Source organism: Scleropages formosus, chromosome 3 (genome assembly GCF_900964775.1).
Source record: "Scleropages formosus chromosome 3, fSclFor1.1, whole genome shotgun sequence".
Lineage (NCBI taxonomy): Eukaryota > Metazoa > Chordata > Actinopteri > Osteoglossiformes > Osteoglossidae > Scleropages > Scleropages formosus.
Genome location: NC_041808.1, coordinates 21,777,210 through 21,794,139, shown reverse-complemented (window position 1 = coordinate 21,794,139; position 16,930 = coordinate 21,777,210). Strand labels below are relative to the sequence as shown.

General features: G+C 43.4%; 2 protein-coding genes across 4 annotated transcripts; one reads left to right on the top strand and one right to left on the bottom strand.

Moving 5' to 3' along the window:
- Window positions 1–1,658: 1,658 nt before the first annotated feature.
- LOC108935105 (lysophosphatidic acid receptor 6-like) lies at window positions 1,659–2,605 on the top strand. Its single transcript, XM_018753396.2, has one exon. It carries the CDS (start codon window positions 1,726–1,728, stop codon window positions 2,578–2,580), a length of 855 nt encoding a protein of 284 aa, XP_018608912.2. The 5' UTR covers window positions 1,659–1,725; the 3' UTR covers window positions 2,581–2,605.
- Window positions 2,606–8,609: 6,004 nt separating this feature from the next.
- On the bottom strand, window positions 8,610–16,930 carry LOC108935264 (integral membrane protein 2C-like). Of its 3 annotated transcripts, none has more exons than XM_018753752.2 (6): window positions 16,244–16,930; window positions 13,890–14,027; window positions 11,843–12,031; window positions 11,412–11,522; window positions 10,661–10,811; window positions 8,610–9,858 (listed from the first exon to the last, which is right to left on the bottom strand). In XM_018753752.2, the coding sequence occupies exons 1-6, from the start codon at window positions 16,337–16,339 to the stop codon at window positions 9,767–9,769; spliced, it is 777 nt and encodes a 258-aa protein (XP_018609268.1). In that variant the 5' UTR covers window positions 16,340–16,930; the 3' UTR covers window positions 8,610–9,766. The 3 variants fall into 3 exon arrangements, with proteins under 3 accessions (XP_018609268.1, XP_018609266.1, XP_018609267.1); XM_018753750.2 differs by having other exon boundaries at window positions 11,843–12,037; window positions 16,244–16,929; XM_018753751.2 differs by having other exon boundaries at window positions 11,843–12,034; window positions 16,244–16,929.

Here is a 16,930-nt window from a genome sequence, read left to right as displayed (position 1 = left end):
ATGAGGGGAGGGCAAAGACGGTCCCAACACACCGGCATACAGTAAGCCCGTGAATAGTTCTTTATTTAATCTTCTCCCCATACAGCTGGAGCTGTCAGGAGAAGACAACAAATGTACTGTTCACTTAGGACCTCTGAACTTGAACCCTTTCCCACAGATTTCAGTTGTCACAAAAAAACAAAGCTTCCAGCAGCTTGAACCTCTTGCCGTATCCTGTCCTCCATCCACAGGAAATGCTACACTCCATTGTGGTGATCTCTTTGCCCCGTGTGCTCTGACCTCCTTGCACTCATGACGAACAACTGCAGAAGAGAAGAAAAGAACCAGCAGCGTCTCTGCCTTTTGGCTAAGGTCAATGTGTAGAACCAAGAACCTCGTCCCTGCATGCCGTCCATCATGTGTAGGCTGTCGCTATCTCTATCTCTATCTCTCTCATACCCACACGGACACAGCCAAGAACAGGCCTTTCAAACCTCTTTCCCATGTTAGTAATGGAAACTTGGCAGAGCAAGTCAGCTGTTGCCCGCATGAGGTTTCACAGAGCGCAAAAAAAGTGTCACTTGCGAATTTCCCCTCACCTCTGGCCACGGAGCACTTCTTCAATTACATTTTTAAACATTTCCTATTTCATTTTAGGGGGTGCGGTGGCGCAGTGGGTTGGACCACGGTCCTGCTCTCGGGTGGGTCTGGGGTTCAAGTCCCGCTTGGGGTGCTTTGCGACGGACTGGCGTCTCGTCCTGGGTGTGTCCCCTCCCCCTCCGGCCTTACGCCCTGTGTTGCCGGGTAGGCTCCGGTTCCCCGTGACCCCGTATGGGACAAGCGGTTCTGAAAATGTGTGTGTGTGTGTGTATTTCATTTTATCAACTTAATTGCTGAATTGTTAAAACTACTTACGTAAAACCAATTAATAAGAACATTAAAACCCCTTTATGTAACTGAAGCAATTATTATATAATAATAAAAATTATTATTTATTTAGCTGACGGCTTTTGTCCAGGTCCTGCGCGATACAGATTTGGCGCCAGTTGGGTTCAAGTGTGTCTGATGCAGCTCAGCGGCTGAGAGACCCGGTTTCAAAACGCTTGGTCGGACTTTGCGCTCCAAAACGCCTTGGTAATGTTGAGACTGAACGATGCCATGTGCTCATGTAAAGCTCTCGGCGGCAGAGAGAGCAGAGCAAGCCCAGAGCATTATGAAACCTCCACTATGTTGCACTTATGGAGGGTGCGTGTTCTCTTCTCCGAAGGCCTCATCCTGTCCGCTGTGAACGCGGGGCTCATTTGCATTTCCAGACAATTCTCATTTTGCTTCATCTGTCCACAGAACATTTTCCCAGAAAAGCTGGCACTTGTTCAAGTAATATTTCGCAAAGTTCATTCTGTCTCGTTTCTGTCTTCCAGCATGTCACGTCTAGCGGTGCCAAAAAATGCCATGCTGTTGGACCGGTTATATAAATTCAGCCGTAAAACTTGTCTTTGCGGTAAGCTTTATTTTCTGTGCCCTTAACATTAATCTTACTTCTAGCCTGCCCTGCCCAAATGCACAGTTTTGGTAACAGATGGTGTTAGAGATATGATATCTCTGACTAGAAGATTCACTTCCTGTAAATGCAGGAAGCTGTGTGCTATTGCTATTTTTGTGTCCTTTATGCGGTGCATTCATACTTTCTGCCTCTGTGGCAGCGATTCAGTTTTCGGTGAAGAGCAAGCTGCCATCACATGTAAAATGAGCCCAGCGGCGAAAGAGACAGACACCCCCATTGCCGTCATCTACTCACTGGCCCTGTTGGTGGGCCTCCCACTGAACGTGCTCTCACTATGGGTCCTCGTCCGTAGACACGGTCTCCGGTCTGCTAACACGGTCATCATGACCCATCTGGCTGTCTCGGATCTGCTCCTCATCCTTACCCTGCCTCTTCGCATCTATTACTATGTCTCTTCATCGTGGCCTTTCGGAGCCGTACTCTGCAAAGTGGCCATCCTGGTGTTCAGGACTAACATCTTATCCAGCTCCTTCTTCATCACTTTCATCAGCGTGGACCGCATGCTGGCAGTGTCGTACCCGTTGCGCTCGCGGACGCTGCGCACCCCGAGAACTTCCTGGATCGCGTGTGTAGCTGTGTGGCTGCTGGCAGTTATATACTGTCTCCCTGAAATCAACTGTAAACAAGGAAAGGACTCCACTAAATGCTTTCGCCTCCTGAACAGCAACTCGACCAATTCCTCCTCTGGAAAAGACACGATCGGCTCGCCACCAGTCTACGTGTATATTCTGGTTATTTGTCTCGTTCTTTTGTTTGTAATTAATCTGACCTCCACGGCAACAGTGATACGGACTCTCTGCAGGCGTAAGAATGACCTGATGGGACACAACATCAGAAAGGTCTTTTTACTTTTTACTATGAATTTGTTGATGTTTTCCTTCTTCTTCTTACCATTCATCATTGTAACGCTGCTGAGCTGGCAAGATAAAATAGACTTGCAAGTTGTAGAGGTCATCATTGCTCATGCAAGCCTGAACTGCTGCCTGGATCCGATTGTATACTACTTCTCTTTTGATGCTTTCTGGAAAAAAAACTAAATGTTGACACTTAGATCAGCCCAACATCATTTTGCGATGCATTTTTGTTATGTATTTCATTAACGCATGCTATGTTGTAAAAGATCTATTGGTCAAGAAGTAAGTCGGTGTAGATTTACATGTATTCATTTAGCAGAAGCTTGTTATTCTTAAGTACAGTTAGTTTAATGTTATGTAAAAAAGCATATTATAGAGACTAGCACTGCTTGATTACCCTGTTAAAAAACTTTTATTTTGCTTCTATAAACATAGATCATAAATATGTAACTTTTTATTGCGCTGCAAGTGGCTTTGCTTGTGTTAAATAGCAAATTTTTGTCAGTTTTTTTGCGGTGATGATTTGGTAACAATTTTGTTAAGCAACTTCATTTCATATTAACTTTGTTTAGAAAACTTTTTTACGGATATGGGGAAAAACAAAAAAAAAAAAAAGATTAAATAGCTCATTTTTTAAAATGAATGACTTGTGCTGTCTCTCCGCTAAAGTTGGAGGAACATGATAAATTCATCCCCTCTCTTTTGCCAGTGAAATAATTTCCATGCATATGCAAATATGCACTGCAAGCATCCATCTGCACAGTCGGCTGGAACTTGGACATGGCCTTCCTGCTTGTTCCGCTTTCAGCTACAACCATGTCTAAGACACTGAAGTGTCTTCTTCTCCTTGCTTTTAGACATCAAGGGAGAACCTCGGGTTGGACAAGAGCAGTTAACTCCATATTCTGATGTTGCTGGTGTCAAAAGAATGCCCAACCATTACTGCTTTTCTGAGCTTCATTACAACATGCATTCATTTGAACAAGGAGGAATGTTAATGTCGCGGTCTGTTTTTAAAACCAACCTCATTTAATGGTATTGCTTCCACTTGGTTGGCACTAAAACTGAAAAACCAAAAAAATCAATACTGCAGATTTCAGTCTCCTTCATGAACAATTAAACATCTACAAAAGAAATGTAACACTACAATGTTTTGAATTGCTTTATATATAGAACAGTTATATTTGTAAATCCACACACACCTTCAGAGCCGCTTGTCCCATATGGGGTCACGGGGAACCGGAGCCTACCCGGCAACACAGGGCGTAAGGCCGGAGGGGGAGGGGACACACCCAGGACGGGACGCCAGTCCGTCGCAAGGTACCCCAAGCGGGACTCGAACCCCAGACCCACCAGACAGCAGGACTGTGGTCCAACCCACCGCGCCACCGCCCCATTTGTAAATCCAAAACTGCAAATGAATGCCCTTTTCAAAATAGAAAAATTTACTGGAAAATAGATTAAAAGCAGAAATGGCACTAAGTGTGGTTTTCATGGCACAGCACAGCACAGCACAAACATGAGGGATGTTTTGTTTGTGCTGTGGGGGCTTGTTGTGGCAGGGCGGGGCGGGGCGGGTGCAGCTTCATGGAGATAAAGGGCTGGGATCGAATTTTATCTGTCAATGCAATATCCACAGTAATGATTTAATTCTTTCAGAGCACCCTGCTAAAGCAGAGAAAATTGAGTTTCACATGAAGGGCTATGAACTCTTGTACTTTACACACACACACTTTCTGAACTGCTTATCCCATACGGGGTCGCGGGGAACCAGAGCCTAACCCGGCAACTCAGAGCGTAAGGCTAGAGGGGGAGGGGGCACACCTAGGACAGGATGCCAGTCCCTCGCAAGGCACCCCAAGCGGAACTCGAACCCCAGACCCGCTGGAGAGAAGGACCCGGTCCAACCCACTGCATCACCGCACCCCCCACTCTTGTACTTTACATAATATTGAAATGCCACTAATTGGACTATGAACATATGTGAGTTATGTCAACTGCATTTTTACAAGACACAAGTTGTTTGTAATACTAAGAAAACTTTTAAGAAAACAGTGCTATTCCCAGCTTTGTATCTTGAGTAAAATTTATCAGTCATCAGTAAAGTACCCAGCCCACAGTAATCCCCTCTGAGTGCAGGAATACAGGACCCTAACCATTTAAAACCCAAGAACCTTTACCACTAAGATGTACAAAAAATTTAGTTTCTCAGGATGCGTAGAAGTAAAAACTTCAAGGAAGATGAATGGGATTCTACATTGATTTCCAGATCAAACAGTGTGAAAATGGTGTGGTATTTTTACCTACAGTACCTTCCCCTCTACTGCAGGGCACTTCCTCAGCTTCTACCCGCAGAAGAGCGAGCAGCAAACGGGAAGCAACCTCAGCTGCAAGTGGCACACAGATCTGCCACCGGATGTTGTTGGTAAACTTCCATTGAACGTGCTGTCACTGTGGATCACATGGAAGAGAAAGCATAAGGTTTGCTTGAGCAACACAGGACTGACAGACTCTGCCAAAGTCATTCATTGATAACTACAAATTCACAAACTGACAATAACTGTGCAGGGTAGCAATATTAGGTGGGTTAGGAAGTCCATTTCAGGTGTCAGTCACAGTACTCATACATCATCTGAGCTACTTGTCCCATAGTGGGTCATAGGGAGCCAGAGCCTAAACTGGCAACACAGGGCATGAGACACACCCAGGACAGGATACCAGTCTGTCACAAGGCACCCCAAGCAGGACTTGAACCCCAGACCCACTGGAGAGCAGGACCTGGTCCAACCCACTGCACCACTGCACTCAGTAAACAATAAAGGAAGGACTTCTTACATCCAAAATACCATAGTAGTCCACCTGTTCTGCATTAGAAACTACCTCAGCGATGTGATATTTCACAACTTACTTATATGTGGGACTGGCTGTATTAACACATGAAACTTTTCGGTGTTTCATGAACCACTGGTGCAGAAATAGTAACACGTGAGGAATCACACTGCAATAGACTGGCATCCTGTCCATCCTGTCCTCTCAGCCTCACAGCCAATGCTCCCAGGATAGGCTCCAGATCATCGCCATCCTGCTTGGGGCAAGCCATTATTGAAACTGGATACATTTACCTGTACATTTATTCATTTAGCTGACGCTTTTCTCCAAAGCAGCTTACAACGTTAATGTTACAACCATTACAAGCTCATGATTATTTACCCATTTATACAGCTGGGTCATTTTAAATAGACAGATAGATGAATAGATGTGGATTCACACCAAACAAATATACAAACAATACAGATGTTTTGGGGGGGGGGGGGGGGGGGGGGGGGGGCGCAGTGGGTTGGCCCGGGTCCTGCTCTCCAGTGGGTCTGGGGTTCGAGTCCCGCTTGGGGTGCCCTGTGACGGACTGGCATCCCATCCTGGGTGTGTCCCCTCCCCCTCCAGCCCTACGCCCTGTGCTGCTGGGCTAGGCTCCAGCTCCCTGCGACCCTGTATGGGACAAGCGGCTCAGACAGTGTGTGTGTGTGTGTGTGTGTGTGTGTGTGTGTTTGTACGTACATGTACAGATGTTTTGATATCACCATTTCATCTTCAGCTACCTTTTCTTTGAACATCAAAGGCAAAAGTGTACTGATAAGAGAGATAGAGATGCATGTGAAAAGGTTTTTCTGTTTTGGTAAATGTCAGTGCAGATGCACAGAGCAGCACTATTTGCCTTTCAGATACCCCAGTTTGACCTGCAGGGTGGAGCAGGTGCGTTTAATGAGTTGTATTTGTGGACCTTCATTCGTGGGCTGGGTTTGATGAAAATCTCAGGCACATATATGGCTAACTTAACAATTTTGGAGGTGCTTTTTGCATTTTCTGTTACATGAAGGGCTATACTCTTTTGGAGGCCTGGTCTGCATGATCCCTGCAACACTCATCTCCATAAACCTACACTCTATCTCAGTTTTCATGACTCTTCAGTGTGGACTGCCTACTGGTGTTGGTGTACCCACTCCGATCGTGGGCTTCGGACACTCCAGCAGCAACCCTGCTGGCTTGTGATGCAATATGATGTGGGCTGTCATTGTGCTGTTGATAGGGCCTGTGGCTCAGAACGACTTCACCAGCTGGGTTGAGGAGTGCCACGTGTGATGAGCATTATGGCAGCGGGAGTGGAACGGTGATTTCCAAATTCTCTGTGTGCTCATAGTGGTGAACGTCAATCTCCCCATTGTTCTTATCCTAGGCTCTACTGTGTGCATAGCGCAGACATTCATCTGAAGAGCATGTCACCTACTATCATGTGAATCTCTCTTTCTGCTATTGCATTGCACACATTTTATTTTCTGTGAGGTGTATGTCTCTTTGCAGAAAAGCATCTGCTAAATGAATAAATGTAAATGATAATATGCCTGTGTTCACTTAAAATGGTTTCATATTGCTCATCTTTTAAATGAACATGCAGGGCAGTCATGAGACCCAATAATTCAGAGATGTCTCTCTATACAACAGTTAAAAGTACCATTTTAAAAAGCTGGTGCAAAACAGTATGTGTAGAAGGCATTTCCTAGGTTTCCCTAGACCCATGTAGACATTTTAAAATGATTAGAAGACTTATCCTGGCATATGTGTCTGCAGTTCAGTTCATTACTCCAGATTATGATTTTTGCACATTAGCCCTGGATTCTTTTTTTTCCAAAGGATGCTATCACAGATACAAGCCTTGTGGAGTTCACATTGCTGCTGTTGTGTATGAATTGAGAAGGTTCTGTAGCAGGCCTTTATGGTTGCAGTGTATTCTGAAACCGTTAGTCGGCATGAAATAGCCATAATTTTTTGTTAACATTAAGTTTTTGAAAATATGAACTTGATTCAAAATAGACACTTGTACCTTGTGTTTGTCATTCGGAACAGAGGACATGGAGGAGGCTACATCCAAGTGCAGGATTGTTTATTTAGTATTAAGGGATCAGATTTGTTCTCGTGGTTGGGGACAGGCGAATGGTCAGTCGATTGACGAACTGAACAGAAGCAAGGAGCTGAAATTGTATTCGGGGGGACAAGGCGAACGGTTGCTTACCGGAGGAACGTAGAGCAGGACTGGGGAACAATGAGAAACAGGACATGGGATACATAAGGCAAGGAAAGTTTGAGAGCACAGAGGGACGGTTGTCTCAAGAGAGATTGTGCAACTAGGGAGTGGTCAAGTGATGGTTTTTTTTAACCCAAGTACTCCAACTGAAGTCAGGTGCTTAATGGGAGCCAGGTGCTGTTAGTTGAGGTGCTGGCGTGGCTGTGACAGTGTTATGAATGTCTGACTTAGAAATTTTTGAAGATAAAACTTTTCCAAGTTTAATTTTCATTGTACTATCTTCACCAGTCTGTTTTCTAAAATTTATCTAGCAGAGCAAAAATGACTTGCAGTTCTGCCTTCGGAAACACACCAGAATAGAAACTCAAGGGGAGGGAAGCAGAAGCAGCTTGGTAAAGGTAGATGCTTGTGTAGTGGTTAGAGCTGCTTCCTTTGGCCCCAAAGTCTGTAGGTTCAGATCTGAGCTGTAGTACCCTTGAGCAAGGTACTTGTCCTAAATTGTTCCAGTAAAATTACCCAGCTGTGTAAATGATGAAGTTTATTTGGGAAAGGGTGTCTCTGAATGAATTAAGAAACAAGTACATTCTTGACAGGAAACTGATATTAACAAGATGCCTGCAAACTGCAGGAAGGGGCTTTGACTTCACAACTTTAGTGAAGACCAGTACTTTTCAATGTGTTATGTACTACAGATTTTAAAAAAATTGTTGTATTGCATTTTCAGCTGTATTTTAATATAGCAGAATATGAAAAATTTACAAGGGTATGAAGGCTTTCATAAGGAACTATACATATGGCTACACATCACATATCATAGCTGATAGTGTAGTGGTTAATACTGTTGCGTTTGAAGGTTGCAGGTTTAAGTCTCGCCTACTACTACAGCATCTTTGAGAAAGGCAATTACTCTAAAATTGTAAAATTATCCAACTGTATAATGGTAGGTAGTTTAACATTATAAGTTGCTTTGGAGAAAAACATCAGGTACATGAACAAATGTAATCTGAACAAAAGTGGAAAGAGATTCCATCATGACTGAGGGACCAATGTACATCATTTTGTGGAAGCCACTTACAACCATTCTAGAGCTTACAATGTAGCTGTATCCAGCAACAAAGATAGCACCACACAGATATTGAGATCACATCCAGATTTATTCATTGGTAAAAGGCTACACAAGCAAACAGAACATACAAGTCAGGTCTGTCACATAAGTAATTGTAGGATATTGAGTACAGATATCAAATTAACCCATAACTTTCATTCTGTTTCTGAACCCCCATAGCATTTCGTTCAGAAGAAGACAGTGCAATCAGTGTCTGCATGGCTCATCATGAGCAAACTTGTTCGGGGGAATGAATTCCTGCAAATGTGGGTGAAATGGAAGAGTCTGTGTCAACAAATTCATCAAGGGGCTGCAAGAATCCCCTCCCCCAATTGCAGGGTATGAAAAACCAAATGACAAAGTTTTGACTTACAGAAGTTTTGACTGACATTAGGGGAAGCTCAAGTCACATGGTGAACCCCTTTAATGTTTCATAATAAAGCTCTGCCCACACCCTGCAGGTGTACTCCGTGAACGGAGGAGTGCTACTGGAGGGTAATGTACCAAGAGGACAAAGTGTGGAAGAAACACCAACGGCAAGCCAAAAAGGCACATTCTATAAAACAAATGGTGATGCAGCTTTGTAATGGGAACTGCTCTCACACACCCACACACACAAAAAAACTATTCATAAAAAAGTTACATCCAAAAAGGAATTTCCATAAATGTGCAGGTTTTACCTAGACTTAAAATAGATGTGAGGGAAAAAACCAAACATGCACATATATGTAAAGCACACAGAAAAAGTATATTTATACATTTTACACACAAAATTTGTATTTGTTAAATACTGCATTTCTGACAGAATTTGAATTTACTGTTAAACATAGACATACAAGACCCAGCTCCAAGATTTATTAAAATTCGATTAACCCTGCAGTCAGGAGTGAGGGCAAAACATTTTGTAAACAGAATCAGCCATCATCTGACAATAAAAACATGCCTTTGGTTCCATATTAAGAACACAATAGTGCAACAATTTTTTTTTTCTGAGAACTTGACCAAAACAACCAAAATAAACATAACAAATAATACAAGTGAAAACATAAAAGGGAGAAAGTTAGAGTAGGACTGAAATAAAAGCTGAAATGACAGTTTGCAACAGTATTAAGAATGATGTAAAGTGCAACTGCACACACACTGGTGGGGGGTTGGATTGTGTTGGTGGATCCCACAAAGCACACATTTTAGACTGAATCACAGATAACAGTTTCTACCACAAATGTGTTCTCAAAGTGACGGATGCTGTGACAGTTCTGTGCTTCACGCTTATTAATACCTATGGAAAAAAACAAGCAAACAGAGAAGAGCGTCAATAAAGCTTTCAGAACAGGGAAAAACCTACTACATTTATACTCAACCACAGCAACTGCAATGTTTTCTTTCACAGTTGAAACTTTAAAAAGTCATGCGTTCCCCATAAAGTACTTGTCATTCCAGCTTGCTGTTGAAACTCGAGGCAGAAAAAGATCATAAATGTTGATTCAATTAGTGAAACAAAATCGAAAGAGCAAGCCTGCTCCTTGAGTGCCCCGTACTCAGTAACAATTCACTGTTATGGCTGCGGGGGGTGCGGTGGCGCAGTGGGTTGGACCGCAGTCCTGCTCTCCAGTGGGTCTGGGGTTCAAGTCCCGCTTGGGGTGCCTTGCGGTGGACTGGCGTCCCGTCCTGGGTGTGTCCCCTTCCCCCTCCGGCCTTACGCCCTGTGTTGCCGGGTAGGCTCCGGTTCCCCGCAACCCCGTATGGGACAAGCGGTTCCGAAAGTGTGTGTGTGTGTGTGTGTGTGTGTGTGTGTGTGTGTGTGTGTGTGTGTGTGTGTGTGTGTGTGTGTGTTATGGCTGCAAACAGTGTCAAGTCTTAAATTTCAGAACTTCATAGACAAAATTTCTCAAAACTTTCGTAGATGAAATCCTGCGAATGCGAGAAACTCACTTCACCTCCTCTAGAAGCAAGTCAGTGTTTGCCAGGTAAAAAAGTGAATGAGGCAACGAAGACCTCAAACTACTGACAATGGGAAGCACCGCATACATTGGTCACGCGTGTGAATCTGTGTATGTGAGACTGATCAGCATGCGACTCACGTCTTTGTGAGTGGTGTCGTCGCAGCCGGTAGGTCTCCTTGCCGCTGCAGAGTCTCTGAATGTAGAAGCCCAGGGGTCGCAGGTTCCACACCCGGCCTGTTACCACCATCTCCTCCTGAATGAGGTAGGTCTGTGGCAGGTAGCTTCCCCTCTGTAGAGGCACACCAACAAAGCTTTTGTTAGCCAGGGCAAACTCTCCCTAAAGCACGCACACTTGTAAAATGCCAATGACATTTTGCACACCTTGAATGATAATGCAAAAACAGGAAATACTAACAATATTAGCAAGCATCCTTGGTCTAGACACTTAGTGCTGTAGTTCTCTGGTTAAAAGCCAAACTGCATATGAAACCTATTTGAGTGCCCCCTACTGCTCTACTGGGGGACCTCTATGGACCAGACTCTTCAAAGGAAAGAACTTCACACTGTCCTCAGTTGAGTAAATTAATTAAAAAAAAAAATAATGAAACTCCTCTTAATTAGATAAAGACTTGTATTAATTTCTGAAAAACCAGTGCTTGTCTTCTTACACTCCTACTTTACTATTATTCTTTGTTTTGATGATGCGTTTGTCTAAAGTGATTTATAGAGATAGATTAATACAAGGCAAAAAAAAAAACTTAAAAAGTCACAAAAAAATTAGTCTTTCTCAGATGCTACTAATATCTGTGAGCAGGAAGCAGATTAAAAATTGTAGTAATGCAACAATATTTAAACAAAATATTAAAAAGAAAAAAAAACTTGGCAGGACCTTGACATTGATCAGTAGTTCCCACAGACTCCTTGGGGGCATAACAATAGAGGTGTTGAGCTCTATAATGTAGCATTTGTCCAAAGCAAGGTCATGATATGCTGTCAGACCCTGAGGGAGAAAATAGAGAAGAAAAAAATGTGTGGACTTCTAAGACAACTGAATTATGCAGATTTTTCTGACTTTAATTTCTTAAACTGGACAATGTATTAATTGTGTATGGATGTCATTAACAAAAAAGTGATCAAGAAAGTCATGTCCAAAACCAAATGCCTACATATACAGGTTCAGAATAAGGGTAAGGTACATGTATTGATACTTTGTCGTCAAGTTATCAAATACTCCGCTTCATCTATCAAAATATATTTAGAACTGTACATATCTTTGAGAATGAATGCATACAAAAGTAGGTATGTGTGGTTAAGCCTTACCCTGTGGAAGTCATGGACAATGTCAGCTGGGTCACTCCCACCGAAGCGTGGTAGGGGAACACTGATCTGCTCATAGTTCTCCTTCAGGTAAATCCCCACGTTCTCCTCTAGCTCCTGACGACCACGCAGGGGGGCGTAGATTGAGTCCTCATACAACACACGGCAATGGAAGAAGTTCTCCTCTGGGACCTGCTTCTTGTAGAGCGCAAAAAACAATTCCTTTATAATCCACATCAATCACCAACACGCCTCCACCATAATCATGGAAAGTACCACGTGTTACAGCTGTCCCCAATTTACAAACACTACAAAATTTCAGCGTAACGGCTCTTGGCTTCTGATATCCAATTTTCAATTTATGGAACATAAAAGAATTATTTCAAAATTTGTCCATAGTGTGTCTTAAAACAATCTGCTAGTCACTCATAGCACAAGTGAAGTGGAATTATAGTAATGTTGAAAGGATGTCATTCATAATCAGCTATCCTACTCTACACTCAGCAAGTACAGTTAAAGTTCATTACAGTAACTTGCCTTTTTTGTTTTAAATTGCACTTATGTTTTTAAACAAATTTCATTATGGAATGTTTGTTGTTATCTACTGGACAAAAGGAAAACACAATTAGTTTCTAACATGAACTGCCTAGAAATATACACATTAATTACCTCTACGTGTTGGATAATCATTAGGTGATTCAAGTCTGCATCTAGAGCTCTCCATCTGATGATGTAATGCACTTTAGTACTGTTTTCTGAAATGTACATCTTTATGAACAAAAGCATCTGCTAAAACAATAAATGCAAATGTATGCATTTTATATCATGCTGAAATCATGGGTTGATTGTTATATAGGTGTTTTACAGTGTTTCTGTGATATTCTAGAAAGTTTTTTCAGGGTTTTTGGATGAGCTGGGATGGGCTTATTATTTTTCCCGACTTAAAATAATGGGAAATGGACTTTTGGTGTCCAAAATATAGGTATGACCATCATTTTCATGAACAGATTAATTTCGCAAATAGAGGGATTGCTGTACTAGAGAAACTGTGAATGTCATTAATGCTGAGGCCAGCTTGACAACAAATCATAGTCTGGCTGCATGCTGGTATAGCAGGTAGTGTTGCTGCCTCATAGAATCAGGACTGTATGTTGAGTCATGTGCTCAAATCCAGCTCAGTTTATGTAGGGTGTATATGTTCTGCCCATGTTTGCTTGGGTTTCCTCCCACAGTTCAAAGGCACGCTTGTGATGCTTTGGTGTCCTGTCCAGAGTACACCCTGCCTCACACCCTGGGATAGGCTCAGCACCATCAAAATGTTGCACTGGACAAGTGCTTGTCCATAACGAATAAATAAAGCGATTATACTCTCACCAAAATTTAGTTTTTCTTGGCTCTCAGATACAACCCTTGGACAATGCACATACAGGCTCTACTTTTGTTGGGTACAGAAGACACCCTTAGGAAACTATTTTATTTGCTCTCAGCAGCACATCACACCATGCACATCCTTCTGCCCACAGTGTTTCAAAAGTGAACTGTAGAAACTGCTGCTATTTTGGTCATGTATAGTTGTTAGTGGAGAGTGTTAATTTGAAAAGCTGAGCTTCCATGCTGTTTATTAAATCAATCATTTTAAGAGAGCTTTTTTCTTGATATTATTCAAGTGCATATTGAAGCCATTCCTTAAAGCATTGTTCTTCACGCAAATAAATTTTTACTGACTAGTATTTTTAAAAATAAAGGTTATTCAGTTCTAGCTGCTGATAAAACAGCAATATTTCGTACTCTTTGATTATCTTTCAGCACAGCCTACACATTCACTGCATTTACTCATTTAGCTGATGCTTTTCTCTAAAGCAACTATCAATGGTAAGCTACCAGCAATTAGAGATGCATTTATACATCAATTTATGCTAAGTACCTTGCCCAAGGGTACTAGCGCAGAAGGCGGAATTCAAACCTGCAACCATTGGGTTTAAAAGTAGCAGTGTTAAGCACTACGCTGCCTAGAAATGGCAAAGATGCACAAAATGTCGATGGGCCTCACCTGTGAAATAAAATAATGTCTGTACAGGTATACGGATGCCAGGACCAGGCCACACAGGACGACCACCAGGCTGACAACGAGACACCAAAGGTTCTTCACAGGAGACCGCTTGGGGTGGAGGCGAAGGCCGAGTTCTTCCTGCAGGGAGGGAAAGATTTAAGGCCAAGGAGCCTAAAACGCACCGAAAACAGAGGAAGAACTCTCAGAAGGGCCGTGAGACAAAAGGAGCAGGGAAAATTCGGAGCGATGCTTAGGGACACTGAAGTGCTCTGGTGGAAGTGGCTCCGACGCTTTAAAAGCGCCAAGCGCAGCATTTTATGAACTCTCCGTTTCTGGGTTTGAGATGCATTACATTTTATCAATATATTTCTTTGAACTGGTTAAACATTGCGTGTATATGTATTAAAAACAGTGCAACTTTTGAGCAATTTAAAGAAAGTACTTTATTCAGGTGTCTTACTGAATTAATATCATATGTTTCCCACGAAATACATATGTGCTTGTTTTTGTTTTATATTGTACTTATAAAGTACACAGAAAAACGTACAGTACAAAAACAAATCCTTGCATAAGTAAGAAGTTTACTGTCAGCCCTTTTAACTAAACTGGAGTAACGTTTAAGAAGCACTGCTTTCGTAAGCAGTACGCCGGCTGTCAGGAAGCGCCAAAGCTGGAAAAGACCGCCCTTCCGCCTGCTCCTGCGGGGGAGGCTCTGCGGAGGGGGTTGCCTGCTCGCTGCTGGGAAGCGTCCGCAGACGTGCGCGCGCTATGAGCAATGCATGGCCGCCCCCGGTCTCTCGGCGCGTCTGCCCGCCGTGCGCGCTCCTCCTACGCACATTACGCACGTTACGTACGTCGCCCAAGGAGAGCGGAAGCCCGTTCCCCGTTTTACAATGAACTATGCTAACGCGGGGGAGCAAGGAGTAATATTTCTATTCATAGCGTCGCACAGCTCCCCGCTGCCACGGTCTGCTGTTCCCGGGTACAAACGGAACCACACAGTACAATAGTGCACAAGACACGAACACAAAGCTTCGTGAGAAACGGGCTATTAATAGGTGTGACTACGGACATCGTGGGCGCGCTCGCCTCTCCTCAACTACGCGTGCGCTATAAATCCATTAAGCGGTGGAGTAATAAGGAAGAAAAGGGGTGTCAAGCTGAGTTACGTACGATGTCTGTCATTAGTCACGTCTGACGTTCTCGGTTAAAAAAAAAAAAAAAAAAAAAAAAAAAAATCGTTTAAGCGTCCAGTTTAACAGCAGACGTTCAGTCATACTTGTTATATACATTAATTTAGATATTTTTAAATGGTCGCAGTTTGAACACAGTTAATACTGCAGATGACAGACTTGAACAGAACGTGTTGTTACTCTGTGAAACCTTGTATTTAGATACATTACATGATACAGAAAGTTCATTCAAATGAAACAAAGAAACAAAACTAATCATCTCGATGCCGTTGCTGCCGAACGAACGTGTAAGGCTGAGCAGCACGACGCGTCCAATACACACACACTGCGCGACGCCGTTATAACACGAGCGTATCGCAGTTTTCGGAAAAGACCAACCCGAGACTACAGGTGGCCTTTTGTCCCGAAAGCCCCCCTCCCCCCCACAGGGGAGCAGCTGGGAAACAATTGAGAATCATTGACATTAATTCCGTCAGCAGCTCTAATGGATATGGATTTCATCGGGCAAACCACAACGGACAGAAGAGTGTCCGATGTGAGCGATACACTGCAGAGAGATGTGACCTTTGTGTGCGGACCGATGAGGTCACAGCTGTCCGTCCGTTACAGCATCCAGAGCGATACACTCGTGTTTTTGCACAGGGCTCAATAAATACCGCCAGCAATGCGCTACAAATGTGAAACAGCTACTACTGTCTCTGTCTGCCCGTGAAAACAATACTTTTCAGCTCATTTTGGAGAAGACTGTTCTTTAGACAAAAAAAAAAAAAAAAAAAACATTTTTAAGTCATAAAGCATGGTTTATCGCTCCATGTGTCCCTTTCACAGTCTGAATGTGGGAATAAACTGGCAGATCTGGAAAACCCGTTTGTTCCCCCCATCCTGTCGAAGTTATTAACAATAACATATCGTTAGCTATCGATAGGTTTTTTAATATACACATTGTGACATTCATTGGAATATGCAGTAAGAACACATTGCCGTTAAATTGGGTAAACCACTGTAAAGTTTATGACATGATTCATTGCGAGTCACCCTGGACAAATTAGTAAGTTAAAATAACAACAACAAAAATAATAACAATAATAATAAGCATGCACAACTATAAAAGTTATTACAGCGGTACACGATGGCATCGGCGGGCGCGAGGACGGAACTCACGTGCGGCGGACAGGGCACGAGCACTTCGGCTTTGTCTCCGTCGCCCTCCTTGTCGGCCTTGTGCCCCCCGACGCCGTGTAACGTTATCTTCACCATGTCTGAGACTCGCACCGGAGAGGACACGAGCGATCGAGCGAGCGAGCGACTGACTGACTGACTGACTGTGACTGACTGACTGACTCACTGACTGACTGAGTGACTGAGTGTGTGAATGAACGAGAGGGAGAGTCAGAGTGCGGAGGCTCCGCGCTCGCTGCTGTCACTCACTGCACACCGACACACACACGCCGATCGGATCGCCTTTTTAGTTTGACCGACCGGAAGCTCCCGCTTCTTTATTTATATATTTTCGTCGGTCTTAAAGTGGAAGCCGCTCGTACAGTAAGTACCCGCGTGTAGAGGCGTAGCCGCGGTGAGAGAGGGCCGAGCGAGGGGCTATTTTCTGCACACCGCGAGAATTACATAACGCGACCGTGTCCATAATAAAGAAAGTGCACAGGGATTGTCCCTATTATTGTCCCTCGCGTAGGGTTTACAGCACGGAACAGTTCCAATTCTTGCATTTCTGCTACATCGCCGGTTCATGCCGTTACATGAAGGTCACTTGAAGCGGGTGACTGCACAAAGCAGTACAGTACAAAACAGCAGGTGGCGTAGTGGTTAGAAGTACAATCTTTTTTGGATTCG